At 46.4% G+C, this 23,052-nt stretch overlaps 1 protein-coding gene across 2 annotated transcripts in view; it reads right to left on the bottom strand.

Moving 5' to 3' along the window:
* Positions 1–292: 292 nt before the first annotated feature.
* Positions 293–23,052, bottom strand: part of Gycalpha99B (guanylate cyclase 1 soluble subunit alpha 2) — a 165,126-nt gene continuing 142,366 nt past the window's right edge. Inside the window, exons 8-10 of one of the 2 annotated variants that reach the window (XM_050184343.3) lie at positions 19,007–19,150; positions 6,727–6,881; positions 293–2,883 (exon numbers count right to left, since the gene is read on the bottom strand). In XM_050184343.3, coding sequence (XP_050040300.1) covers positions 2,676–2,883; positions 6,727–6,881; positions 19,007–19,150 — 507 coding nt within the window. In that variant the 3' untranslated portion in view covers positions 293–2,675. The remainder of the gene's footprint in view (positions 2,884–6,726; positions 6,882–19,006; positions 19,151–23,052) is intronic. The other variant, XM_055073773.2, reaches the window with a different exon arrangement.

The raw sequence follows: 23,052 nt of genomic DNA, 5'->3' as shown, positions 1-23,052 counted from the left end.
CCCGCCAAGTTTGATTTTTACCCCTTAATGTGACTACGTTCGAACTACGGACCATGTGTTGTCTGTTTCTTTCTAGATGTTCAACGAAATAAGTGCCCTGGCCTGCAAACACGAAAGCCTATTCAACATCACAAAATGTAATGTCAGAAATAGCCGCAGGTGTACGAGCCTCCTCACTGAGTGTAACCGATGGAAGCTGTTGATGCTACGCGTGGAACCATTAATCACGGATATATCCTACTTTGCTGACAGATGTTTTCATTGTCCAGGAAAAAAAAAAAGAAGACATGGAGCATTTTTCATATTTTATTAGACCAATTTCTTCCATGCATCAACTCTACAACAGCCTCCTGAACACTTACGACATGAGCTCTATCGGTCATACCTTGTAACTGTTTGGCAAAAATTTCATAGCATAACCAAATATTAATAACACGAAAATTTATTGAACTTGCGAAATGGTTGATTTTACGATCACCTAGCTCTCGATCCTGAGGAATCTAGTCGTATTTCGAATAAACAGCGAAAAAAAAAATACCGATGCGTTTACTGGCCACTGCGCAATGGCAATGCTTCAGTGAATATAACTATTGCAAACGGAGGAAACACAGAAAAGTTTAGCGTTTATAATTGCAGTGAACGCGCAGGAGCCCAGTGGCGAGCAATGACCATGATCCGCTGTAATGAAACATACACCGTAAACGACGAAGCCCGTGAACAGATATCGGCGAGCGGGATAAGATGTGACGGGGTTCCTCAGTGGTAACATGTGCTTACGGTCATACCAAATCTTAAGTATTCAAAATGCACGCAATGAAATACTCCGACTTTCCGGAACAATAAAGCTGGCAGCTGCCACGGTATGAAATGGACACGCACACAAACAGCTGAAAGCTTTTCAAGCATCACACTCGAAACCCTGTCAATTATGTGGCGGATGCTCAACATACGAATTACACCATAGACGTCACTACCAACATGCTAAAACACTAGTCTTCCTTCGTGCGCGACGTTCACCAAACAAGTGCGTTTCGTTTCTAACTGCTAATTGCAATACTGGCCACGTGCAATTACCAAGACAACAACAGCGAACATTTCATGTCAACAGCGATAACAAACTAGTCGGTAACGTTATCCTACGTAGAAATCTTCCCGAAAAAGAAAAGGAATGTACAACCATCTTGCTCTTTAGATGCTTGCTAAAACAAAGCCGCGCAGAGCTAAAGGCTTAGCCTACATTAGTAAAAATTAAAAACGAAATCTGAGCCTACTGCTATTATGTTCTCTGTATTTTGCTTTCAGCGCTCTATTGACAGCATGAATGTTGACAATAAAGCGCCTCATATACTTTTTTACCGTGAGAATCAGCCCCTCCCCCATTCCGCTGCTGGAGTTGAAGAAAAAATAAATAAATTTCGGAAACAGGAACAACGATAACAGCCCTCTTTAAACACATCTGAAATACGATAATTTCCTCCTGTTTGGGAGTTGTTGCCTTTGTTACTGTTCAATAAGAAATTGCATTCAATTTGTTATTCCCCGTGATCACCTGAGATACAGCAAATGATGTAAGAGAGCGCTTTTAGGACCAGCCGATATGAAGCCAGAGTTCATAATTATCATCACTTTATAAGGAACAATGGTGTACAGAAGATAATTTCAGCGACTTGACGAGAAGCAGACAGTACAACCCAATAAAAGCGATGTATCGTACTTATTAGTTTTCTCTTCTATGGCCAACTGGTTCCGTTATCAATTTTTATTCCCACATAGTAAACTGCTCTGATATGAAAGAGCGTAATGCTAAATTGCAGCGATTTTAATACCAGCTAAGTGCTTGGGGACCGGTAACGCTACACATAAAACACTGCATCGGCGTTTACTTTCACAAAACTTGCTGGGTAGCCTTCCCTTGCCCTGACATAAGCTCTACTGCAGGTGAACGACACTTTCGACATATGAAACTGAGCCGATATCACCAGCTGTCGTTCCACGTTGTCACAATGTTTTGTCTTCGTCCGTCAACATTGCGGCTTCCTCGAGAACAATGCCAAGGATAGTTCCGCTTCGGAATATACTGATGAATTCGCAAGTTTTTTTGAGGGTCCTTAAGTTTCACGTATGCGACTGGAGTCGAATCCACGACGCAATGCCAAAACTGCTTACGCGTGCTTCGGGTACACGCACGCTTTGGGACGTTCTACAGTAATCCATAAAATTAAAAAAAAAAAAGAAACACGCACACACAGTCTGCAGCAATTGACACAGCAACGCACTTGAAACAAACATGCCATGCCCTACCGGGCGTGAATTATTTTTCTACATTTATGCTTAGAGCGAACCTGGCTTTGCTTTTAGCCGACGGTTGTTAGCGCCCTCACGCACCGGACCACCAACGTGTGCGTAAACGCGCGCTGGAATCCGAACGCGACGGCCACTGTCAGCGCAGTTGCGTCCCGCAACAGCGCACACTTTGAGCAAGTCTCATTGAGCGTCAACGCTCCGAACGTTCCCGCTCTGCGTGCCCTTGAATTCCGACGCTTGGACGCGTCCCCTCGGCTATGCAGCACAGTCCACGCGCACATCTCAGGCCCACCCATCGTCGGCAGTGCTCGTAAAAAGAAAGGCGATCGGCAATTCCTTCGTGTCCCATAACCGCGTCGCGTGCCGCCCGTTCAGGCGAGCCAAGTCTGCGAGGCATCCATTCGCAGCTCGCGCTGGGCCTTTCGTATGTGTACGTCCAGTGGTTCGGCCGGGTCCAGTTTGGGGTGGAAGAATCCCTTAAGGAAGTGGCAGGTCCCCTTGATGTGCTCCGGGAAGCCGTCCGGCAAGCACTCGCGGGGCCGGGCTTCGAATCGAAAGCCTTCGGTGTGCACCAGTAACCTGCGAGAGACCACGCGTGATATTTGGACAGTTGTGTAGAAATCCACACAGCATGACGCTAATAGAGCACACCGAATTGTCTCGGACAACGCTCCCCCCATTCCTCAACTGCACCGGAATAAAGAGCGCGCGCACTGTAAGACGCCAACAAATTGTTTCTTGAGCAGAGAAGGCAGCGTTGTTCAGAACACAAAAGAAAGGCTGGCGGTACCGAAGTTGTCGATTTCGCATTGAAATCCCCGTATCCCGTATCATTGAACGGGTGAGACTTCGAGCATGATACCTGGATCGGAACCACGGTGCTAAATATTGCGATTTGCATTTTGTCGAGTTCGTTCTCTACGGAATCTCCCGACTATGGACCCAGCTCCACCACACACCAACATCTCTTATGTTTTATCGAAGTTCTTATTGTTCCATTTGTGAGCAGCAATGCACCCTAATACGAGCACCAGATGTAACTTATGACGTGGAAATTTGACTTACGTGATGCTTTCGCACAGCGGCCATGCAAGAGGCGCCACATTGGCGCGTCTTGCATGGCCGCTGGAAACATCAAGAGGAAAGCTTTCCTCTTGATGGAAACAAAAATTTCCATCAAGAGGAAAGCTGGCACTAACACAAAAAAGAGAACGTGTTCTCTCGGCCAGCAATGTTTTCCGTTTTTTTTGTACAGGCTGTTTGCTTCTCTCGCAGTACGCGTCACCTGCGTTCCGTACGATAGCAACATCAGCTTAGCAATCGCTCGCGCCCTCCAATTGATTTGTTGTCTGACCCGAACCACGAAACTGCAGTGCCGGTCCTCCTGGATAATCATTTCCGTTTATGGTACGCCACCACGTATGCACAGATCTCTTCCGTTTCTCGCCCACCCTAATTTCCCTTGATACTAATGCAAAATTCTTTGTCTTACTTGCGGCACCCATATTGGCCATCATCCTAACTATGTGGACGAGCTGCTTTTGCACCGTTTGTTATCTTCTGTGATTCGGGTCCCTGCTGGGAAACGTGTGTCCACGCGTTCACGAGTCTACGCGTGCCTGCGTGTGTGCGTGTATTTGATATATGGATGTATATACGATGGCGTCTGTGTGCGCCAGTGGGCGTTTAATTACCGTGGGTCAGCAGGCAGGCCGCGAGCCGGGTCTTCGCGGAACCTTAATTAGGGCAGGCGCGCTCCGCGTGGACGCCGGCGTTGCGGTGGCGTGTGGGCGAGCGGGTGGGGTCGAGTAAGGCGAGTAGAGGGCGGAGGAGGGAGAGGGGGGGGGCGGGGGTACGGTAGGCGAACAAGCTCAGCGCCGCGTAAAGTTTCTACCCGCCGAACGGCACAGCCCGAGGCAGCACCGCAGCAGCCGCGAAACGGAGCACGGATCAGCGGACGTCGTCGACGCGACTCGCTGAGCCAACGTTGCGTTGCTCCGCTCTTGCGCATCGGCGCGCTGCCTCCTTCCGTTCTTGGTTTTTATTTACATCTCTCTCTCTCTCTCTCTCTCTCTCTCCGGGTCTCCACCTACTCAGCAGGCATCGGAGCGAGCTAATGCTGGCCTTGCTACTGCCGGCAAGGGCCGCAGGGCTGCTTCCTTGCCTCGACGAGCTCCGAGATTCCAGCGGGAAGGCGGATGTTGGGGAAAGGGGAGATCGGCAGAGCAGAGGTGGGTCCTCGACTCGGGTAACAGGTGTCCGCTCCTAACTCGGCGTTTTCTGTTGCCGATTGCCGATGGCGTTTTGAGACCTCCCTTTTAAACTAATAGCTAAAAAGGCGTTCGGAAAGGACAGGTGACGTTGCAGCGAGTTGTTTAAACGCGATGCACTTTTAACTGCGCGGGCTAAGGATGTTAGAATGTAGGGACGCTCTCGGGATTTGCGTGCCGTATCTTAGGAGGGAATGCATCAAACACACTTAGCAACTTCCCTTTAGCGATTGCGCTGCTCTTACTTTAACGATGTAAAACACACCGAATTTCCCTAGACGAAAGGTTTTCCACTAATTTTCAGTTGATGCGAAGCACCGCTACGAAGAACCGCTGAAGACATCGTTTTTCGTAATGGCTAGAAAGGCTACCAACCAACCAGACAAATAACCACGCCCCACAATGGAAATAAAATACTTATTGCGCAGAGATTTGCTGATCATGCGTTATTTTCAGTGTAAAGAATACTCGTCCTAAATAGACAGGTTGCATGTTCACCAACAAAGGCAGGGCTGCAGCACGCTGTGCACAAAGCTGTTTATGTACTGCCTATGAGTGACGTCACGGGTTCTGTCTTCTCTCTAAATTTTGCTTCTCTGTTAACAGGCTGATGTAATGGTTGTGTTGTATCTATACATGTATACATGGAAAGACTTGTGCAGGCTCCTGTGTAACAAGTGACCGCACTTTAGGTACTGGACTGTTCTTTCGGTGTTGGTGCCCATAGAGACAATTTTCGTGCGCTTGAGTTCGTGCGTGTATAGTTTTTTATTTCAAATATATTTTCTTTCTGCCTTTCCTTTTTTATTGTTGCTCAGGTAACGAATTAGCAAGTTTGGGACAGCCGGCTCTGACCTAGTATACCTTTCCATGTTTCTACACCTAAAATAAATATAACTTAATTAAAGATAAAAGCGCTTACTTAGTGAAATTCGGAGCGTAGGCGAAAATAGCATGCGAATGCATTACCTCTGTAATTTACATTTTATTTAATGCATAACTGTCGGAAAATGCTAGCGCGTACATGAATGAACGGCTACCCGTCATCGCATGAAATGAATAAACAAAAATACCAACAGCATACATGAAAATGCATTAAACAAGACGCCACTGAGCAGAACACAGACCACAAAAATAACGACAATAAAAAAGGCACGTAGAAGCAAGTAAACGTAAGGTCTGGTGACAAATAAACACATAAAGTCAGGCCCAGTACCAAATTTCATTTAGTTGAAATCTTCGGACAAAGATATTTCAAGAATCGCTTAAGAATTGTGTTTTGTTGTTCTTCGAGAAAGAGAAAATAGTCGAGTTTTCGTATTAAGGCACACGCACACGTCAGTGAGGACAGCCATTGGTATTGCCCACACTAAGTTACTGTATTTACTGAAACCTAACCCGGCTTCGAACTAAACCGATGGCCAGAATTTGAAAGTTCATGAAAAAAAAATGATACAAAATAATTTTTTTTATTGCAAGCCGACGTGAACTTCAATAAAAGTAAAACGCTACACATTCTTACCTGTGCGTTCACGCATGATAGCGTTCAAATGGGTCCGCGGGGAAATTATTTAAAAGCATGTCAAGAGAGCTTCACTTATTGACGAAGCGGGTGAGAAATCTGGCGAAGCTTTCGTAATGACCTGCGTGTGAAGCTTCGTGCTATAAACTGATCCATTTAAATTCAAAAGCAGAAAACAGGGGTGATTATGAAACCAAATTTCGGACGTCGACTGTGGTGTAACCGAACCTCACAGCAGCACCTCTTTTTCCAGCCTGCATATACACCACCATTCTGACTCTTGGAGTGACATAAAAAACGCTTGAAATGTAATGCAGTAACTTGTTTTACGTGTTACAAAGATAGCTTGATGTCACTGTAGTGTGAGCAGGCCTAAGCGTGAAAAAAGAAACAAAGAAAGAAATAAAGGAAAAAGGAAACAAGCAAAGGTGCACTCTGACAAAATGTTTTTTTTTTTTGTACATTCTATTCAACGGCACGAAGCAGACGACACACAGAGGACGGGACACAGACCAGTTGCGCATTGTCTGCTTCGCGCTGCCGAAAACTATATGTGCAGAAAACCGCGCCAGCTTGAGCAGCACGAAATCCTTTTGAAATGTTTGAGGTGTTCGTCCACTCTGCACCGACCTGTGCGTGGTGGGGCTGACGTTGATGTGCATGGCGATGCTGCCAGACTCGAACCTGTTGGCGAGGGAGACGTCATTGCCGATGAGGCAGTAGCGGGGCATCTTGACGCCCACGACGCCCGCCAGCACGAGGCCCGTGTGCAGGCCGATGCGCATCTGCGTGTCACGTGACGCAAATCAAATTTCACTCGGAGTGAAACGCTTTCTTACGGGCTCCAACTAACGACACTCTGCGCCAACTTAACACGCCGCACATATGCGACTTCGCCATTTATATGACATGGAATAGCGCGACCGCGCTCATCTATTTGTTCGGTAAAGTTAAGCCTAACTTCTCAAATAATAATCAGAAGTCGCAGCTGCTTATTGCAATTCTAATACTGTACCTGTATAGAGAAGTCAGGAAAACGAGAAATTTTAGTCCCTCATTACCTTATGAATTTACATCTCGCTTCCAGTGAACCCCCCTGCTTTTCCCATCTTATTTCTCTCTCTCTCTCTCTGTTTCTCCTGCTTGCAAACGAAGGCCTTAGTTGACTTTATAGCGTTTGTTAATTTATTAGCTTTCAGTTTTGTCATTTAGTCCAAAGCAAAAATAACAAATTATGAGGAACTTGCAGAAACGCGCCGGCCCACTTGAGTATACGTGCTTCCAATAAAAAATTGGTAATGATCGATGCCTCTTGGCAGCCAGTAATGAAGAAGAAAAACGCTTCTCCAAAATAAGATTTAAAAAAAAGTTAATCTAGGAAAACTTCGGCCGCCGGGACGTATGAAGTCCATTTCGAAGGAGTTCTGCCCACGTCTTGGCACAAAATCTAAGACACCTAACCTGCCTGATCCGTTTGGGAATGGCTCTTGGAAAGTCGTAAAGTCGTAAACGCTTAATCAATGCAAAGAAGAAGAAGAAAATGAAAGCTCAAAAGTAAAGATAGAGCGATTACGATAAAAAAAAAAGAAATTGTTCGGCCTCGCTTTATTACCTTTTTATTTGAGTAATTCGCGCACGAGCGCGCACGCGGTGCACATGAGAGCGCACTAGCCTAGTCTGTCGCCTTAACACCTCAAGAGCGAAAGTGCGAAAAAAAAAAGAACAGAAAAGAAAGAAAATAAACAAATAGGCTTGAAGCAAGATGTGCGCTAAGTGCGGCGAGGGAAGGCCCCCAGGGAGTGCGCGAGCATGGCGAGTATAGTGCTGCCGAATATTCGTTAAATTTCAATCGCGGGGCCATTTCCCGTTCTCGGGCGGGCTCCCTCGGGAACGGCGTGATTAATTTAGATGAGATCGAGACCGCGAGAGCAGCCAACGCGCCGGCCTTCTCTTCGTCCACCGCTTCATTCTTCCGAGTGGCGGAATCTTCCTGCAGCGAAGCTCTTTCCTCGGCGAGCGATGGAGAGTGAGGTGGAGAGAGAGGGAGAGGGAGGAACGCTCAATTGGCGAGGCGGAAACGGCGCAAATTTGCCAAATCTGAACAGGCGAACCGCGCGCCGGCAGTTGGAAAACGCACACTATGCGCGAGATTGCTCGCGGCAAAGAGAGTGCGGCAGCCGCGCTAGGTGAACACGCGTGTTCGTTCTGGCTCGGAAGTAACGTTAAGCCGCTGACTGCCGCCGGCCAAAGCGGGAACTCTGTGCTCTGTTCACCCATAGGCACGGCTTCTGATTGGCCGCTCTCCCCGCGTTCACAAAGCGCAATAGCACGCTCTTTGTTTGCTTCTATGTGTGTGTGTGCGTGTGCGTGTAAGCGCGTGTATATGTGCATGCGTGTTACTATTATTAGTAGTTTTGAAAACATGTATTGACACATGGACTTGTTTATCTTTTACTGGTGAGCGCTTTTCACCGTCTAACAAATGTTATCGCTGAGCGCGGGACGCGTCCCCACGTATCGGAAGTTTCTCGAATATTATCGATCGTTCTGTTGCCACCGAAGCTTCTGCAATATGATTGCATGTGTGACGCGAATTGTGTAGAACGTTCGGGAAGACACACGGGCACCACCGATTACTCTTGAACCTTCGAGAACTCGTGTATAAAAGCCGGCGCCGACTGCGTTCGTTGCTGTCGCCGTTCTATCGCCCAATAAAACGAAAGTATCGTCATTGCCAGTTTTGCTTCTTTCTTCACCGTCACTGCTACGTGACAATATACACTTGACAGGAAATGGAAAGCGAGGAACAGGCTGGCAACTGGCCACCGGAAGGTCAAGATAGGAAGAAGGGGAGGAAAGAGGAACGAAAGAATAAGATGAAAAATCTCAAATATTTAAAGAGAACACACGCAGTGCAGGTCACCCACAGTAAGGCTGGTCCCTGCAGGCCACGCTACTAAAGTATGTTAAAATAGAAGAGATATTGTCTGAGGTATTGTCATCTGAAAACAGAAATAAGCTACAAATGAGAACCTAAGTTCGTTTCTTTCAAAAAATATGTAGAGCCCAATGCGCCTGATCGCGCCGAGACGCACAACCACTGGGGGTACAAACATTCGTTGAGTGTCGTACACCGCAGGACAAGGGGATGATAGCCCCTCACTAGCGGCGTGCGCTGCGCAATGCAAGCGGGACACTACAATATCAGGTGCGAAGTGTCTCGCATCAACCGCAAGACGTACACGATGGATTGGCCACACATCCTTGCCGGTATAAGCGTTCGAACGCTTTCGTACAGACAGCCCTTAGATTAAGCAGTTGTGCTCTAGCGCGACGAGGCAAGCCTCGACCGCGAAGGTGGGGCGGAAACGTTCATTTGCGACGCGATGGTCTAGTTGCTGCTTGAGTAGGGGGCGACAAATCAGCAGGAAAGCGTCATCAAGCTTTCACAAAATTTCGGGGCAAACACAGTCGTTACGAGCGAAACTTTAAGCCAGTCACCAGAATCTTCATTTCCTGCGATCCCTAAGCGTGAATGTATCCGTTGGGCAATGAGAGATACTCCATGCCATGCAATTTTGTTGGCAGAGTCAATAAGGCAGCGGACAACTGGTCAATCAATCTGACTGCGTTGTAATCTGCTAAGGGCAGCGCGGGAGTCGATAAAGATGGCAATCTTCGATATGGTTAACTCCTCTTTCACGTAATGCAGTGCAACATTAATCGCTGCTGGCTCCACGGTTGTGGACGAGGCAGGATGAGGTATATGAAATATACGCCGTACTTTAGTCGGAGGGCAGAAAATAGCTCCATAGGCGCCTTGACCGTCGCTGTGTACAGATGCATCTGTGAATACTTGAAGGCAACCTGGAAATCTTTCGGACATGTGCGACTGAGCCAATAGAAATATTGCCGAAACAGACATATCAGACTTATTGTGAATGTGAGGGATTGTGAGATAAATTAGGAATACGTGTTTGGCTGTATCTTTCGGAGGCGGCGGTGTAAACGAAGCAGCATATTCAGAAATGCCAGCGGCGATGTAGATAAATAATGCCGCCATTTTTTTTCATGCAAGAAAACGGGCGCTGAATCAATCGATCAGGGAGCGATTGATCATTGATCAGGGAGCTTTCTGGTCTGCTTCCAGCCTCAGGAGTAACTGATGCGCTTCAATGAGTAATGTAACAGATTGCGCCTCACGAGGTAACCCCAGCATTAGTCCAAAGGCAACGTGATGATCTCGTTCCAGTTGGGCCATCAAACTAGGTGGTATGTCCAGGACTGGTGACGCATACGTCATGCCTGAGAGTACAGAAGACTGGTACACCTGGAGAGCCGTTGTTTTGTCGCAGCCAGCACCTCTTGCAGTCAAGGCGGCCACATACTTAAGGAGGGAGTGAGATTTGCGTCGTAAAAATTTAACGGCAGGACGCCAAGAGATGCGATCATCCACAATTAGCCCCAAATAACGGTGTTGTCGCACCCACTGAGAGAAAGGAGTACGTACAGACGCAGTCAGTCGTGGGGAGGCTTGCGTGTGTTCATATGCATTCGTCCATGTCATACATAATAGGTTAGTATTCACGAGGCCATTGAGGCTAAGTAGCATTGTCCTCGATTACTGCTACTTGGTAGGGCGACCACCCAAAAATGTTGAGTGCTCTGCCTCCCAATTTGCTGTGGAATAGTTCAGATGTTCCACTTGCGCGAGATACCCACGGCGTACGTGGCGGAAGATTTCAACTTGCCCAATCCTTAGAAACTTGTTATGCCCGTGTTCTTCAATCGCCTGTGCTAACGTCTCATTAACCAAACTCATCTACGTTGGTGGTCGAATTTACAAAGTTTTCCCTTCTTAAGAATATTTTGTCGTCGGTGGGCAGCCTCCGCTATCAACATATTCGTTGTAAACACTGGACAGCGGGGCCTGTTCTTATTAACAGCTTTACACTACTGCAATAACGCGGACAGGCAGCATTCCAACAAGCAAAATGATGACCGTTTATTTCACAGTGCACTTATATAGACAAGGGATCACGTGGTTCGTACAAAAGGAATGCGCGCACTGGCTGCGCAGTGATATACGACTTCACGCTATAACAACTACAAATTGTTTTCTGAACACGGGATCTGCTTTCGAGCACTTTTTCTTCTTCTTCAAAAAAGAAAGAAAGGAAAACCATCCGTGGAGTGTCGCGATGTTTTGGGCGGGCCGTGAACGCATCGTGTCTTAGAAAACACTTCAAAAGCCTTCGAGCCACGACATGACATCTATAGCCGTCATTGATTCAGGACGATTTCTGTCACACAAACAGCCTGTGCTCGGAGGCAACCTAACCATTAAGCACGGACACATCCCACAAAACCGCACTGCACACGCGCTCCGTGGCTTCGCGCTACACAACATAATTCTCGAGAGACACTGATATTGAAAGAGGTTCGTCTCTGGACAGACGTCGCGGAAATGAAAGAATTTAATTTGCTGACGACTATGGTACGAATTCTCTGCAGGAGGGGGGAATGACGGTGTTTTGCCACTGTATCTTTAGGTTGTCACCAAGTATAGTGAATTTCTCCTCAAGTTAGCTGGGCTCCCGCAAAGTCCCCAGAACACTGCACGTTACTAATAAAATAGCTTTTGGGGGTTGGGGGGACAGGAAGCTGAGCTCCGACGGAGCGTGGATGAAGAAGGGGAAAACAGAGAAAAGAGGGAGTGTAAGGTAGTTGAGGAGGTATGCGGAAAAGGATCGACGAAAGTGAGGGGAACGAGCGAAGTGGCTGGCGAAGTGCAGACGGCACGTTAGAGCGCCCACATGCACGCGCGACCACCTCGAGCAGTCGCCCTCCTCTGTTCCGGGCGCCCTTCCGGTACGTATGCGCGCCTAGTTCGAGAGCGTAAAGATACGCAAGAACTTGGCGAAAAAAAAATGAAACGATGAGAATAAACAACGGAGAAAGGACGAGGAAGCAGCCGGGAGGGGAGGAGAAAGTTCTAGATGTACTAGCGCTCGAGGGTGGTCGAGGTTCCGGATAGGCACTTGCACACTAGGGAGTCAAAAAGAAAGAAAAGAAATGCCGGTAGAAACGTATTCGAGCGACACTTCGGGTGGGGTTTGGGCCAAGCACGCAACGAGAGAAGCGTGTAGAAGCGCGCTGTTACGTCAGAGATAACGGTTCCACCAGCCAGCTCGACAAGCCGCTCCTGCGGAAAAGCGAGAGGCGCACGCGCCCATTGCACGAGCGTTACGGCGCGCGTGCCCGACCCCCAAGAAAGGGAAACCAAAATAAAACTCGGAAGCCAAACACGGAGCGTAACAAAACGCGCGTGAAACGTGCCCACACACACGCACAGACGCTAACCGTTGGCATGTATAAATAACGCTACCGAGGCGGAACGGAAACGTGCGAAGGCAAAAGGAAGGAGGAAGAGCAGGAGTGAGGCAATACGAAGATCGACGCTCCGCCTCTGTATAATTGATCAACTTCGCGAGAAAAAAGAAAGGAAGCGAACGGGATCTCTACCGGAGCATGCTAATGATAGCGACGTGGCACGCGCGCGACGCTGTGCCGCTCGAACGCGGAGAGTCGGCACCACTATACATACACGCCTGGTTTCTAGTGCGTTCAGGCTGCTCTTCCAGTTGCTCAGTACCACCGGCCCATTTGGGGGCATTGTTTCTCGATAAGCAGTGGCAGTGTCCGCAACTGACGGATCGCGAGAAAGAAAACAGGTCTCGGTACGCAGAGTTGGACGAAGCTGACATACAAAAAAAAAAGGGGGGGGGGGGAGGAAATGAAGCACGTTGCGCGCGCATCAGTTTTTCTGCTGTTCGTCACGGTTCAAGCGAACCCGTAGCATGAATATAACAAAACTCGGGACAGTTTAATGAAATGAGTGGTTTCGCTCGGTCGTTCTTATCATCCGCCGTTCGAGGCTGTCCAATATCGGTAATAATGTGCGCATGGCACCTCTCTGACTATTGACGAAGTGCGAAATAGAGTAGCACTGGAACATAATTATGCTTGCCTCAATTTCATCAATGTCCGCACGAATATATTGTTACGGAGAAATCATCCACGCACGGATGCGTGGAGAGTAAGAGATGTTCAAATACTGTTTTACAACCGAGTGCCCGTGAAGGGCGACATTCTTAATGCAATGACAAATCGTCAAATGTTCTGTGATGTTTGAGGTGCGAAGGAAAAAAAATTACTTGCAATGTGTGCCGCGGCACAGGTTTTTTTTTTTTTTTTTTTTTCCACGAAGAAAGAAGTTGCTTGCCTTACGAACCAGTTTCATTATCCGTTATTTCACGAGAACGATGTACGAGTAACTTCGTGCAAAGCAAACAGTCTCACTATTGTTCTAATTCTTTTGCACATTGAGAAAAGAGGGAGATTTATTATGAGGGAGAAACTGAGAGGTCGGCCTTAACGAATACGTTCTAGCCTGCTACTCAGCGTTGGGGAAAGGGGAAAGGGAGACAAAAGGAAAAGGATAAATCGATGGTGATGATATGAAAAGTAAATGCATGAATAATGAATAACAATTAACCGTAAACACTTATTGCAAGCTTATATCCAGTTCGGCTTCTCTAAAAAAACACAATAGCCTTAATGACCTTGCTGTGCTTGTAAACAAAAAATAGGAATTGTAAAATTGCACTCATAATCTAGCACAAAGCACCGTACTCGCGAAATGCTACGTGAACGACCCATGGATACACCTTACGCACTAACTTGGCGATATAGGACTCAAAATGAGAGATAATAAAGTCATCTAAATCACAAAGAAGTGAAACTATTTCAGCTCGTGACAAGAATCTATTGCTGAAGTTTGGTAACTAGTATTACTTAACAGTATTCTGTTGGGTTGCTAAACTGTTGAACTGCGCGCTTGCTTGTTTAACATTTAAGCAGAGCTAGCAACTGCCACACAAGCAAGCAATTTGAAATGGGCTTCATTGTGCACACATAGAGTGCAATAATCTTTGTGATATCTCGTCATATCTTTATGAAAGTGCATGCTGCTCCTAGAAACTAACGAACAACTGCGTTTCATCTTTGTCAGTAAACCGATCCAACGTGTTTAGTTTTAGTCTTACTATTTGCAATGAAAGGAAAAAAGTTATAGTAAGGTATATTACGTGAGATTTACGAGCTTTCAGCGAGAAGAACTGAGGAGAGATGTGAGCGTGAATGATGAGGGGAATCGAGGGATTCGACTCTTCATAACAATCATGTGAAGTCAGCAGACATTGAAGCCAGGAAATCATAGATAAAATAAGCTTTCTCGTTGGCCTGCTGATTCTTTGTGTGTGAGATAAATTTACAATAAAAGTAACATTTTTAGCAAAGAAGTTTCAGTAAATTAAAAGATAACTTTGCCATTGGTGAGAGCTGCACTGAAAATCTCCTCGTGGCACTTACATGGCTCTACCAATTGAGCTGGGGCGACGAGTGTCCCTCCGGCCACATTATTAGGTATTTATGCAATGTACTTAAACCCAGCCTTCGGAGTTTTATCCAGGGCCACTCACAGCTACGGCATAAAATGTTGAGCACCTAATAAGCCCTGGTTTATTAAATAACAGTAAAATTAAAAAGTCAGTGTCTTCTATGCACTTTTTGACTTGATTTTTAAACACACAAAGAGAGATACTAGGATTGTTTAAAAAAAATCAGGAACGTATCTGTTGCCCGCAAGCGCAACATGGTCGAGCGAGTAACGCTGACTAGTGTTTACATTGCGCCACGCATAAAACGTCGTTCTATGCAAGGCGAAAAGCCTCCTGTCGCCATACGCTAAACAAGAAACGAGTCAGAACCCGCGAACGGCAAGCCCAGGTTCTTCGAATACTCCCCAGAAATACCTTTTATTTCTACGACAGTGTCCTTTTGAGCGCTGCCTTCTCAAACGTTTTTCTTTATTTAGGAGCAACGTATTGCGTGTACATCTGCTTTGCTCTCGTTACTATATCTGTTAGCCAACGTGCCTGTGGCGCTTGCGGAGTATTTTTGTCGTCGAGCCAGTGCTTACTATCGTGCCATGATTAAACTGCGGTGAATGAGAAGAAGTGGAACCGAGGGACTCATTTCTTTTTTTTTTTTTTTTTGGCAGGCACAATCATATAAAGGCAACAGAACAGCACTATGGAGGGCGCCCTCCACTACAGGCCAACCTCCACTACAGTGCCTCTACATCGTCGATTTGCTCCATTACCTTTAAGAGCTCTGTCGCTTTTTTTTCCCCTACGCTCTTTGCCATGACTACAGTGTGCTTCGCATTTTTTATCCCTCTCTGCTTTGCTCTCTTAGAGTAAACTTTGAGTTACCCTCTTTGAGCATTCCAAAGTCTTTCCTGTGATCAGGGACCTCATTTCTTTAAAGTTTGTTTTTTCTCAAGTACAACGTGCGTGCGGCGGTGCATGCTTTACAGGCGGCTGTTTCGCCAGTGAGGTTGAGTTTACCTCCTGAAAATGTCGAAAATAAACAAGTGAAACACATATACAACACAAGGGGAAAAAGTAAGAAAGAAAGGCAAAAACAACGCAATATCAACGACGCCGATGGTGAATAAGTAGGTAAGATGGAGGGAATCGTTTTCGAGGACCTCAACCTAACGTGTACAGTCGGAGGCGCTCTTCGCGGCACCGTTCGGCATGATAGAGCAACCATCTTTTAGTGAGTTGCAAAGTTCGCGAAGTCATTGTCACGGAATACAGCGCAGCGCTCTTGGAAACTAGTTATTCTTCACCCTAACGTCAAACCAGAGGAGCTTTAACTCGATCTGGTGCTTTCTTTTTTTCGTTTTCTTGAAAAGCCCTAACGCATTCTTTTAACAACTGTCGTAAAAACTGTACGAGTGGGCTGGTTTGGAAAAGTCACACAGTGACATAAACGCGCACGCATATGCCTGTAAGGCCGGGCAAGGTTGCAATTTCCTCCCCATTTGTAAAAAAAAGAAGAAGAAAATAACCAGCGTCGCTATTAAATAAACAGGATAAACGAAGTTGACGGCGTCATTTCAATGCGTGACGGGAAAGAGAAGGCAATAACAGTGGCATTTCAGAACAGGTTGTACTCGCGCCGCTGTGAATATTTCCTCGAGGCTAAAGCGCACGGAACACAGTGAGTCGTATATTTCGCGCAATAATGCGCCAGCTATCACTATTGCTGCTTTATAATTTTCGCAAGCTGAAGGTGGTTTGCTCTTCGAGCTGTTGTGTAAGCGATACGCTCGTCAAGCTGCTATGCAACTTTTTCTCATCGGCCCTCCCTATGTACTGGATAGGCAAATAAAAAAAATGACTTCAACCTCCATATTACGGTGCTGGCTTTAAATGTGAGTAAAAAAGTGATGTTGAAACACAAAACGATAACAAAAAGTGGTGATGAATGAGGAAAACCGGAGTATTTATTTTCCCCTAGGGCAAAAAAGGAAGGAACAACAGTTATATAGCTCACAGAAGAAATGGAATTATCACTACTTCCCTTCTTCTTATCGCAACTAGAAGTAAGCACTAATTGCACACATTCGCAGTCCCGCACTGCATTGTGTTGTTCATACACTTATCTCCTTGCTTATTTTTTTTTTCTCAGGTGTTTCTAGAACTATATTCTGCCACGTTTTCGGCGCCGCCCTCGCGATAAAAAATTTAATATGAGCGAACACCTCACAATCGGCTTGCTTCTGAGCACAAGACGGGAAAAAATGAGAGTACGTTGCAATCTCCGACCACAGAGTCTTCGACCCCCTCAACAATACACAGCAGCAACGAAACCGCCAAGATGAGGGCGCCCCTGATCTATGTAATTGTCTCCCGCATGGAAGTGGAGGAGCTTTTGCGGTAGTTCCAAAGGGTGGAGTTCCGAAACATGAAGCCATTTAGAAGCTTAGCTTGCGACGGCGTCGTAATCAGCGCGATGCGCTGCCAACCAACTGCAGCGCGAGGGTAACGTTGTGCCTTTGATAGCGGAGTTTGCTAGATAAATGACGCGTGCACTGCGTTGGCTGCTGCTCATACGTCTGCCACTTTGTTACAGGTGCAGGTGCATCCAACTACCTTACTATGCTTTATTTCTATTAAGAAAAAGTTAGACTTCCGAGTTAAAAAATGACCATGCGGCCATGCACGCGAGGTGTTCTCTGTAGGGTGACGCTATATCCAGCCCCTCCCCCCATTTCCCGTTTCTTTTATTGTTCCCCTTTTCCTCCCTTTATTTTTCTTTTTCTTTTGCTAGCGTTTTTCCATTAAGAGGAGGCATGTTTGCTTTTCTTGTTAAATATTCTAGCTGTGAGAAACGTTCCGCAACGCTGGATCAACTTTTGCTGTTAGAGACTAATGCAGATATTTGTCGCCATGCTGCGCTTGCGTGTTTATCTCTTTTATTTTTCATTGGGGAAACACCGCTTTCACTACCCTGTTCACTTTTTGTGTCACAATGTGGCTTCGCAGCATGAATAAATGCGGCTGCTTTTCTAACTACTCATTTGCAATTCAAACGCTTCGAACCCTGGTATTTTCTCGATACGTCTTTCTTCTTTCAAGGGTGCACTTTAAAATAGGAATAATAACAGCACGATATTAATGCCAGCATCGGTAAGAGGATAAAGCGATAGGACGGACAAGTATAAAACTCATGCGGAATCTTTGTGGATCGAAGGGGTAACATCTACGGGCAGAATAACGGAGAACTTATATATATATATATATATATATATATATATATATATATATATATATATATATATATATATATATATATATTGCAAGATAAAGAAACAGATGCAGGGAAATGAAAAGAAGGAAGGACGTATTCACGAAAATCGATAAGGCAGTCACTGAGCAACACTCAGCGACTGTCTTATGCCTATGGTAGCATAGTGAACGCACCTTAATTAAGAGCCTTAACACATAAGCAAGCCAAAGCAATATACCTCCGAAGAATTTTTCTTGTCCGTTTTATCACTACACTGGAAGCGGTAAATGTGTGCGAAAACGCGCCATACAGAAATTCCCAGACGTTATGTACATTATCACGGTCGCAGAGTACGTTGCCGAATTTGCGTCTCGCGCTGCTTTGCCATATTCGTTGTAGGCGAGCGATAAGTTGTTAGCTCTTGGACATGTACAGCTGCTTAACCCTTGACAAAATACACTGTTGGGAGATTCGGTCATTAATGTTCAGACTAAACAAAGAACACACAAATAATATATTGCAATTAGAACGTAGACAGGGAACATACAGGTAAATCTACACGTAAAGTCATTAGCGCAGTGGTTGTCGCAAAACCGGCAGTCCAAAGTAACAATTAGTTGCAAGTCAAGCACAGACCCCATATTATTCTCGTAATTGTTGTAGTTATGCTCATTTCGTTTTATTTCCACCTTTTTTACGAGCAGTTAAACAAGGTATAGTAGTTGTATAGTTACGCTCGTCCTATATATATTTCTCTTTATTCTTTTTTCTTTTGCAAGCTGTTAAACTCTGTAAGGGGCATAACGAACTCTAACTTGAGCGAAACCATACAGCTACAAGGACTACGGCACCAGATGCGTGTATCTTTACTTCTCGGCAATAAATTCAGTACGAGAAGCGCAGACTGCAGCGAAAGCCACGTTTAGCAGTTATAGCTGCCTGACTCCGGGTAAAGTAACATTGATTGTAAAGAAGTTGCGCTTATAAACGAAATCAAGGTGAGAAGCGTTTCGAAACGCGTACGGGTTCCGAAACGCCTCGGCGTGTTGTTGTTGTTGTTTTCACCTCGACTCGGTCAGTGTCCGCAACTTCACCATGTAATCCGACTGGACGAATTTTCGCCGAAATCCTCAAAACATTGATTGTACCACGGTGTCACCAGTAGATCGCAGTGAGGTCATGCACTTAGCGTGACTGAACGTACCTGTATAGGCTTCCCATCGTGCGAGTGGACCTGTCCGGCGGCGGCCATCATCTTGAGCGCCATCCAGGCGGCCTGCTGTGCGTGCGTGTGCACCTGCTTGCGCAGTCCACTGGCCACGCAGTACGCGTCTCCGACCGTCTCGATCTGCGAGGACGCGGTGCGTGCTTCACGTTACAAGCATCACTCGGTAGGAGTGCCGAGCGCCACGCTAGCAGAATGACAAGTTTGGGGTAGCTTAGATGCTGCACCAACTGGTAATATTCCATAATACCGCAGTGGCTCTACGGCTGTGATAATATGTGTAAGTGTTCGAAGGAGCTTACTGGCACATTCACGATGTCAAGTTTGCAGACATTCAGTGGGAAATAACCGTTGTTGTAAACCACTCTAGCGTCCCCGTTTATATTGCTTGTGGTTGAACTCCCAGCAAGGACAGGCTCGGCCGCATCGCCGTACCAAAAAACTTTGGAGCATGTGCTGGTAGGTGTCTTCGAACCAACACATCAACACCTAAATAGCTAGGCGAGATGCTGAGGCCATAGCAGCAGATGACCTACAACAACAGTGATTAAATACGACTGACAAAAACATGATTAAATACGACTGGTCACCTGAGCATCTTATTGCCTTCAATGCTTGCTACGCTGAGCTCAAGCGTATTTTTGTGAAAGTTCAGGCGAAAATCGGAAGACGCAAGAAGATTCTTCGTCTAATTTTTTTGCTCAGGACCGGCAGAACAACCACGAAGTTCACTTTGCACTTACGTCTGCAGACACCACAATTCACCTGTCAGTTTCAGACGGTCCAGTTTGGCTGAAACGAAATAGCTTCTTTCATAGCCCACGCGCCCCGTCTATTTTGTTGTGGGTGACAGTTAAGGTATAGGTAAATCGGAAGGAAGTAAAACCAAGTAAAACCTTCGCGCTTGTCACCTGAAATTGTCAATAAGTTGGGAGAATCCACGACACTTATTCCCGACGATCCATTTTTTTTAAATGAACCTTACACCTTAATTACAGCAATGATTACCCCTATGACGAAATAAACACTCTCTTGAGACTGCCACTTTTTGTTTACTCAGCTTTTATGTCTTTGCTCTCAGCGCGGAAGCACTACAGATAGGAGTGCGGTTTACAATACATAATAAATAACACACTGGATATGTTTTAACCATTGCTATCAAGCCAAGGCTTGCACGACATATTAAAAATTGAGGTTGTTATGTGCCAAAACCACTTTCTGATTCTGAGGCGCGCCGTATTGGGAGAGTCCGAAAATTTGGACCACCTTGGGGTTCTTTAACGTGCACCTAAATCTAAGTACACGGGTGCTTTCGCATTTCGCCCCCACCAAAATGCGGCCGCCGTGGCCGGGATTCGATCCCGCGACCTCGTGCTTAGCACCCCAACACCACAGCCACTAAGCAACCACGGCGGCTGACGACTTCCTCGATAAGTTTAAAACACTGTCACATTTGCGTTATCTGGACGAAGTGTACATCTATGAGCACTTGAGTTTGTTACATCGTGCGAGCTGCCCATCCCTGCTGCAGGTGATAATCGGGATGTTTAGAAACCATGAATCACATCTCACCATAATTACGCGCGTATCGCAAGAGACATCAAACTTAGTACACTGCGCAAATGAAAATGATTGATGACGTTCCTCTGGCGGCTACTGCAGTATTGGGCTCCAACCACCTGCTTTCTAAAGCGTCGTCATGCTTTGATTTTCTTGCTGTTGTATGCCTATGTCACCTTTGGGAATATTTCCTTGTTGCACTAAACATATGCGTGTAGTGCAGCGAACACACGTGAGAAATAATTGTAGCGCAAATGCACACACGTGGCATTATTTGGTTGCTTAGCTGCAAGTGTACACTTTTGCCACGTCCCGTCGACCCGCGCGGCCCCATGTTGTACCCCTCCAACGATCAGACTGGCTTTGAATCGTAACAGATTTCTCAATGGTATTAAGTCGGAAGCCAATATTCAAGTAGGAGGAAGAGCAGGTGGAAAAACAGAAAGAAGTGCAAGGAAGTTTATCCAGTGTAAAAGCGGTTGGCCGCCCTGCGTTGGGGTAATGGGCGTACAGAAACCGGGAGAACCCATTTCTCTATGATTGTCAACGGTAACGCGGTCAGCATTGAAGAAATGTAGCGACACATCGTGTCGACAAATTGTTCACTTCTGCGAGGCCGACTTCTTCAGTTTTCTGTTGCCGTAATCTTCACTTCTCTGTAGCCGAACGCACCTCGCTCAACGCACGCTCTGATCCCATTCTGTTCACTTCCCTTCCTCTTCCACAATCGGCTGCGTTTCACGCCGACTCCTTAACTCCTTGCCTCTCGTTTCGCTTCTATATATGGTCACCCACTATGTGGCACATAACCATTCTGGATGACTGGCCAAGAGTATTCCCACACCTAGTGTCACAGGACCCCTTGCACATACCCAATGACCCAGGTAGTTTACCTTCACGCAGTCTATTCGGGCACTTACCCAGTGGCATATACCCACGGACCAAAGGTTAGCGTGAAAGAGCTTCGACACGAACGTCATACCGAAAACTGCGCGAAGTTTCCGAATGATATTATATGTAATAAAAGTAAAGGTAATATGAGACGGAGAGAGAAGTAAAAGGAAGTGTGCGGACAGCGCGACGCAGTATGTGAACACTCAAAGACTGTCACAAAACCTGCACGTCCTCAGGAACCGGAGGAATGCGTTTAAGGCCTTCTGGGATGACGAAAATCTAGATCGGTGTGCCAAGGTTCACTTCTCCGACGTGGCGTGACTGTCCGATTTGTTTTGCGCAGTGCAGAGTTGTTTTCTTTGCACGCTGTCGCAACGTATGGCCGTTACAGATAAGATGTTCGATCGTCTCCTCGACCTCGAACTTTGCCGCATGCAGAACTGTTGGCCATTCCAACGCGGTATGAGTAGTAGTTGGCGGCTGCCACGCTGAACCACGGAAGGCAGCAACGAAGCTTTGCTTCGGAGCATGTTATCGCAGGTGGAATATACAGTGCTGCAGATGCGTGCACGAACTGTGGAGGCGAGTGTTCGTGAATTGGGTTGAGTTTCCACTGTGTCAAACTCACGCGCCAGCGAGCCAAGTCTTGTAGCTGGATCCTTCCTCGAAGGTGGTAGTGTTATACATTTTACACTGTCGTGGGAAGAACGGGTGGACTTATCAGCGCCATATCCAAAGGCGTCAAGCACAGTAGTTGGCATCGGTAGTCTCAGTGACTGTAAAGGTAGCATGTTTGCAAATAACGCAAGTGCGCACATATGTATTTATTTGCTTACACCGCGCACGTCGCACGGCTAATCTGAATGAACAAATCACAAAAGACACTGGCGATATTTCTTTCGCGGACGCGATTCCTTTTCATCGGTTCGAGACAACCCAACGGGAGCTGTGACATTTGTGTTTGTAGAATGCCCGTGCTTGTTGAGCAATAGTCGATTACAACTGACACTCGCCAGCGTTGCTTGCGGCGTTTCTACAGCCTGTGCTGTTATAAGACTCCTTTGTTAGTATAAATTTCGTGAGCGGAGTTTGTGGTAATGTCGACACGCGTAATGCAATGGCCGCCACACAAAGACCGGCGTGCTATACACAAAACGCCGGCGGAGTGCTTATAGCTTTGTTCAAATGATTGCATCAACCCGACCCTAAAGACAGTCACACGGGCCGCTTCTCGCGATGGACAGGAAGGAACTCGTGCGCTGCCAAAATATGCTTGCGGCTTCCCTTAGAAAAAGGCTTTTCTTCCAGCGAACCGTTTCACGCATCGCCGCTCTCTTAAACGACGGGCAGAAAATGTCTGCCTGAAGGAAGGCCTGCTTACAAAGGGCTATATGAGATCCCTTCAGCACATGACTCGAGCAACATTTTCCTTCTTTCCTCGAATCCTTCATTTTAAAAATATGCCAGCGATGCTGGCGCAGTCCACAGGAAGAAATATTATATTATTGCCGCCTTTGCAAAATCAAACAAAACGAACGCCATACCTGGGCAGCTGAGGGATTCATGCGCTT

This window comes from Dermacentor andersoni, chromosome 4 (assembly GCF_023375885.2).
Source record: "Dermacentor andersoni chromosome 4, qqDerAnde1_hic_scaffold, whole genome shotgun sequence".
Lineage (NCBI taxonomy): Eukaryota > Metazoa > Arthropoda > Arachnida > Ixodida > Ixodidae > Dermacentor > Dermacentor andersoni.
Note: the sequence above shows the minus strand (reverse complement) of the source record. Positions and strands in the feature narration are given on the sequence as shown.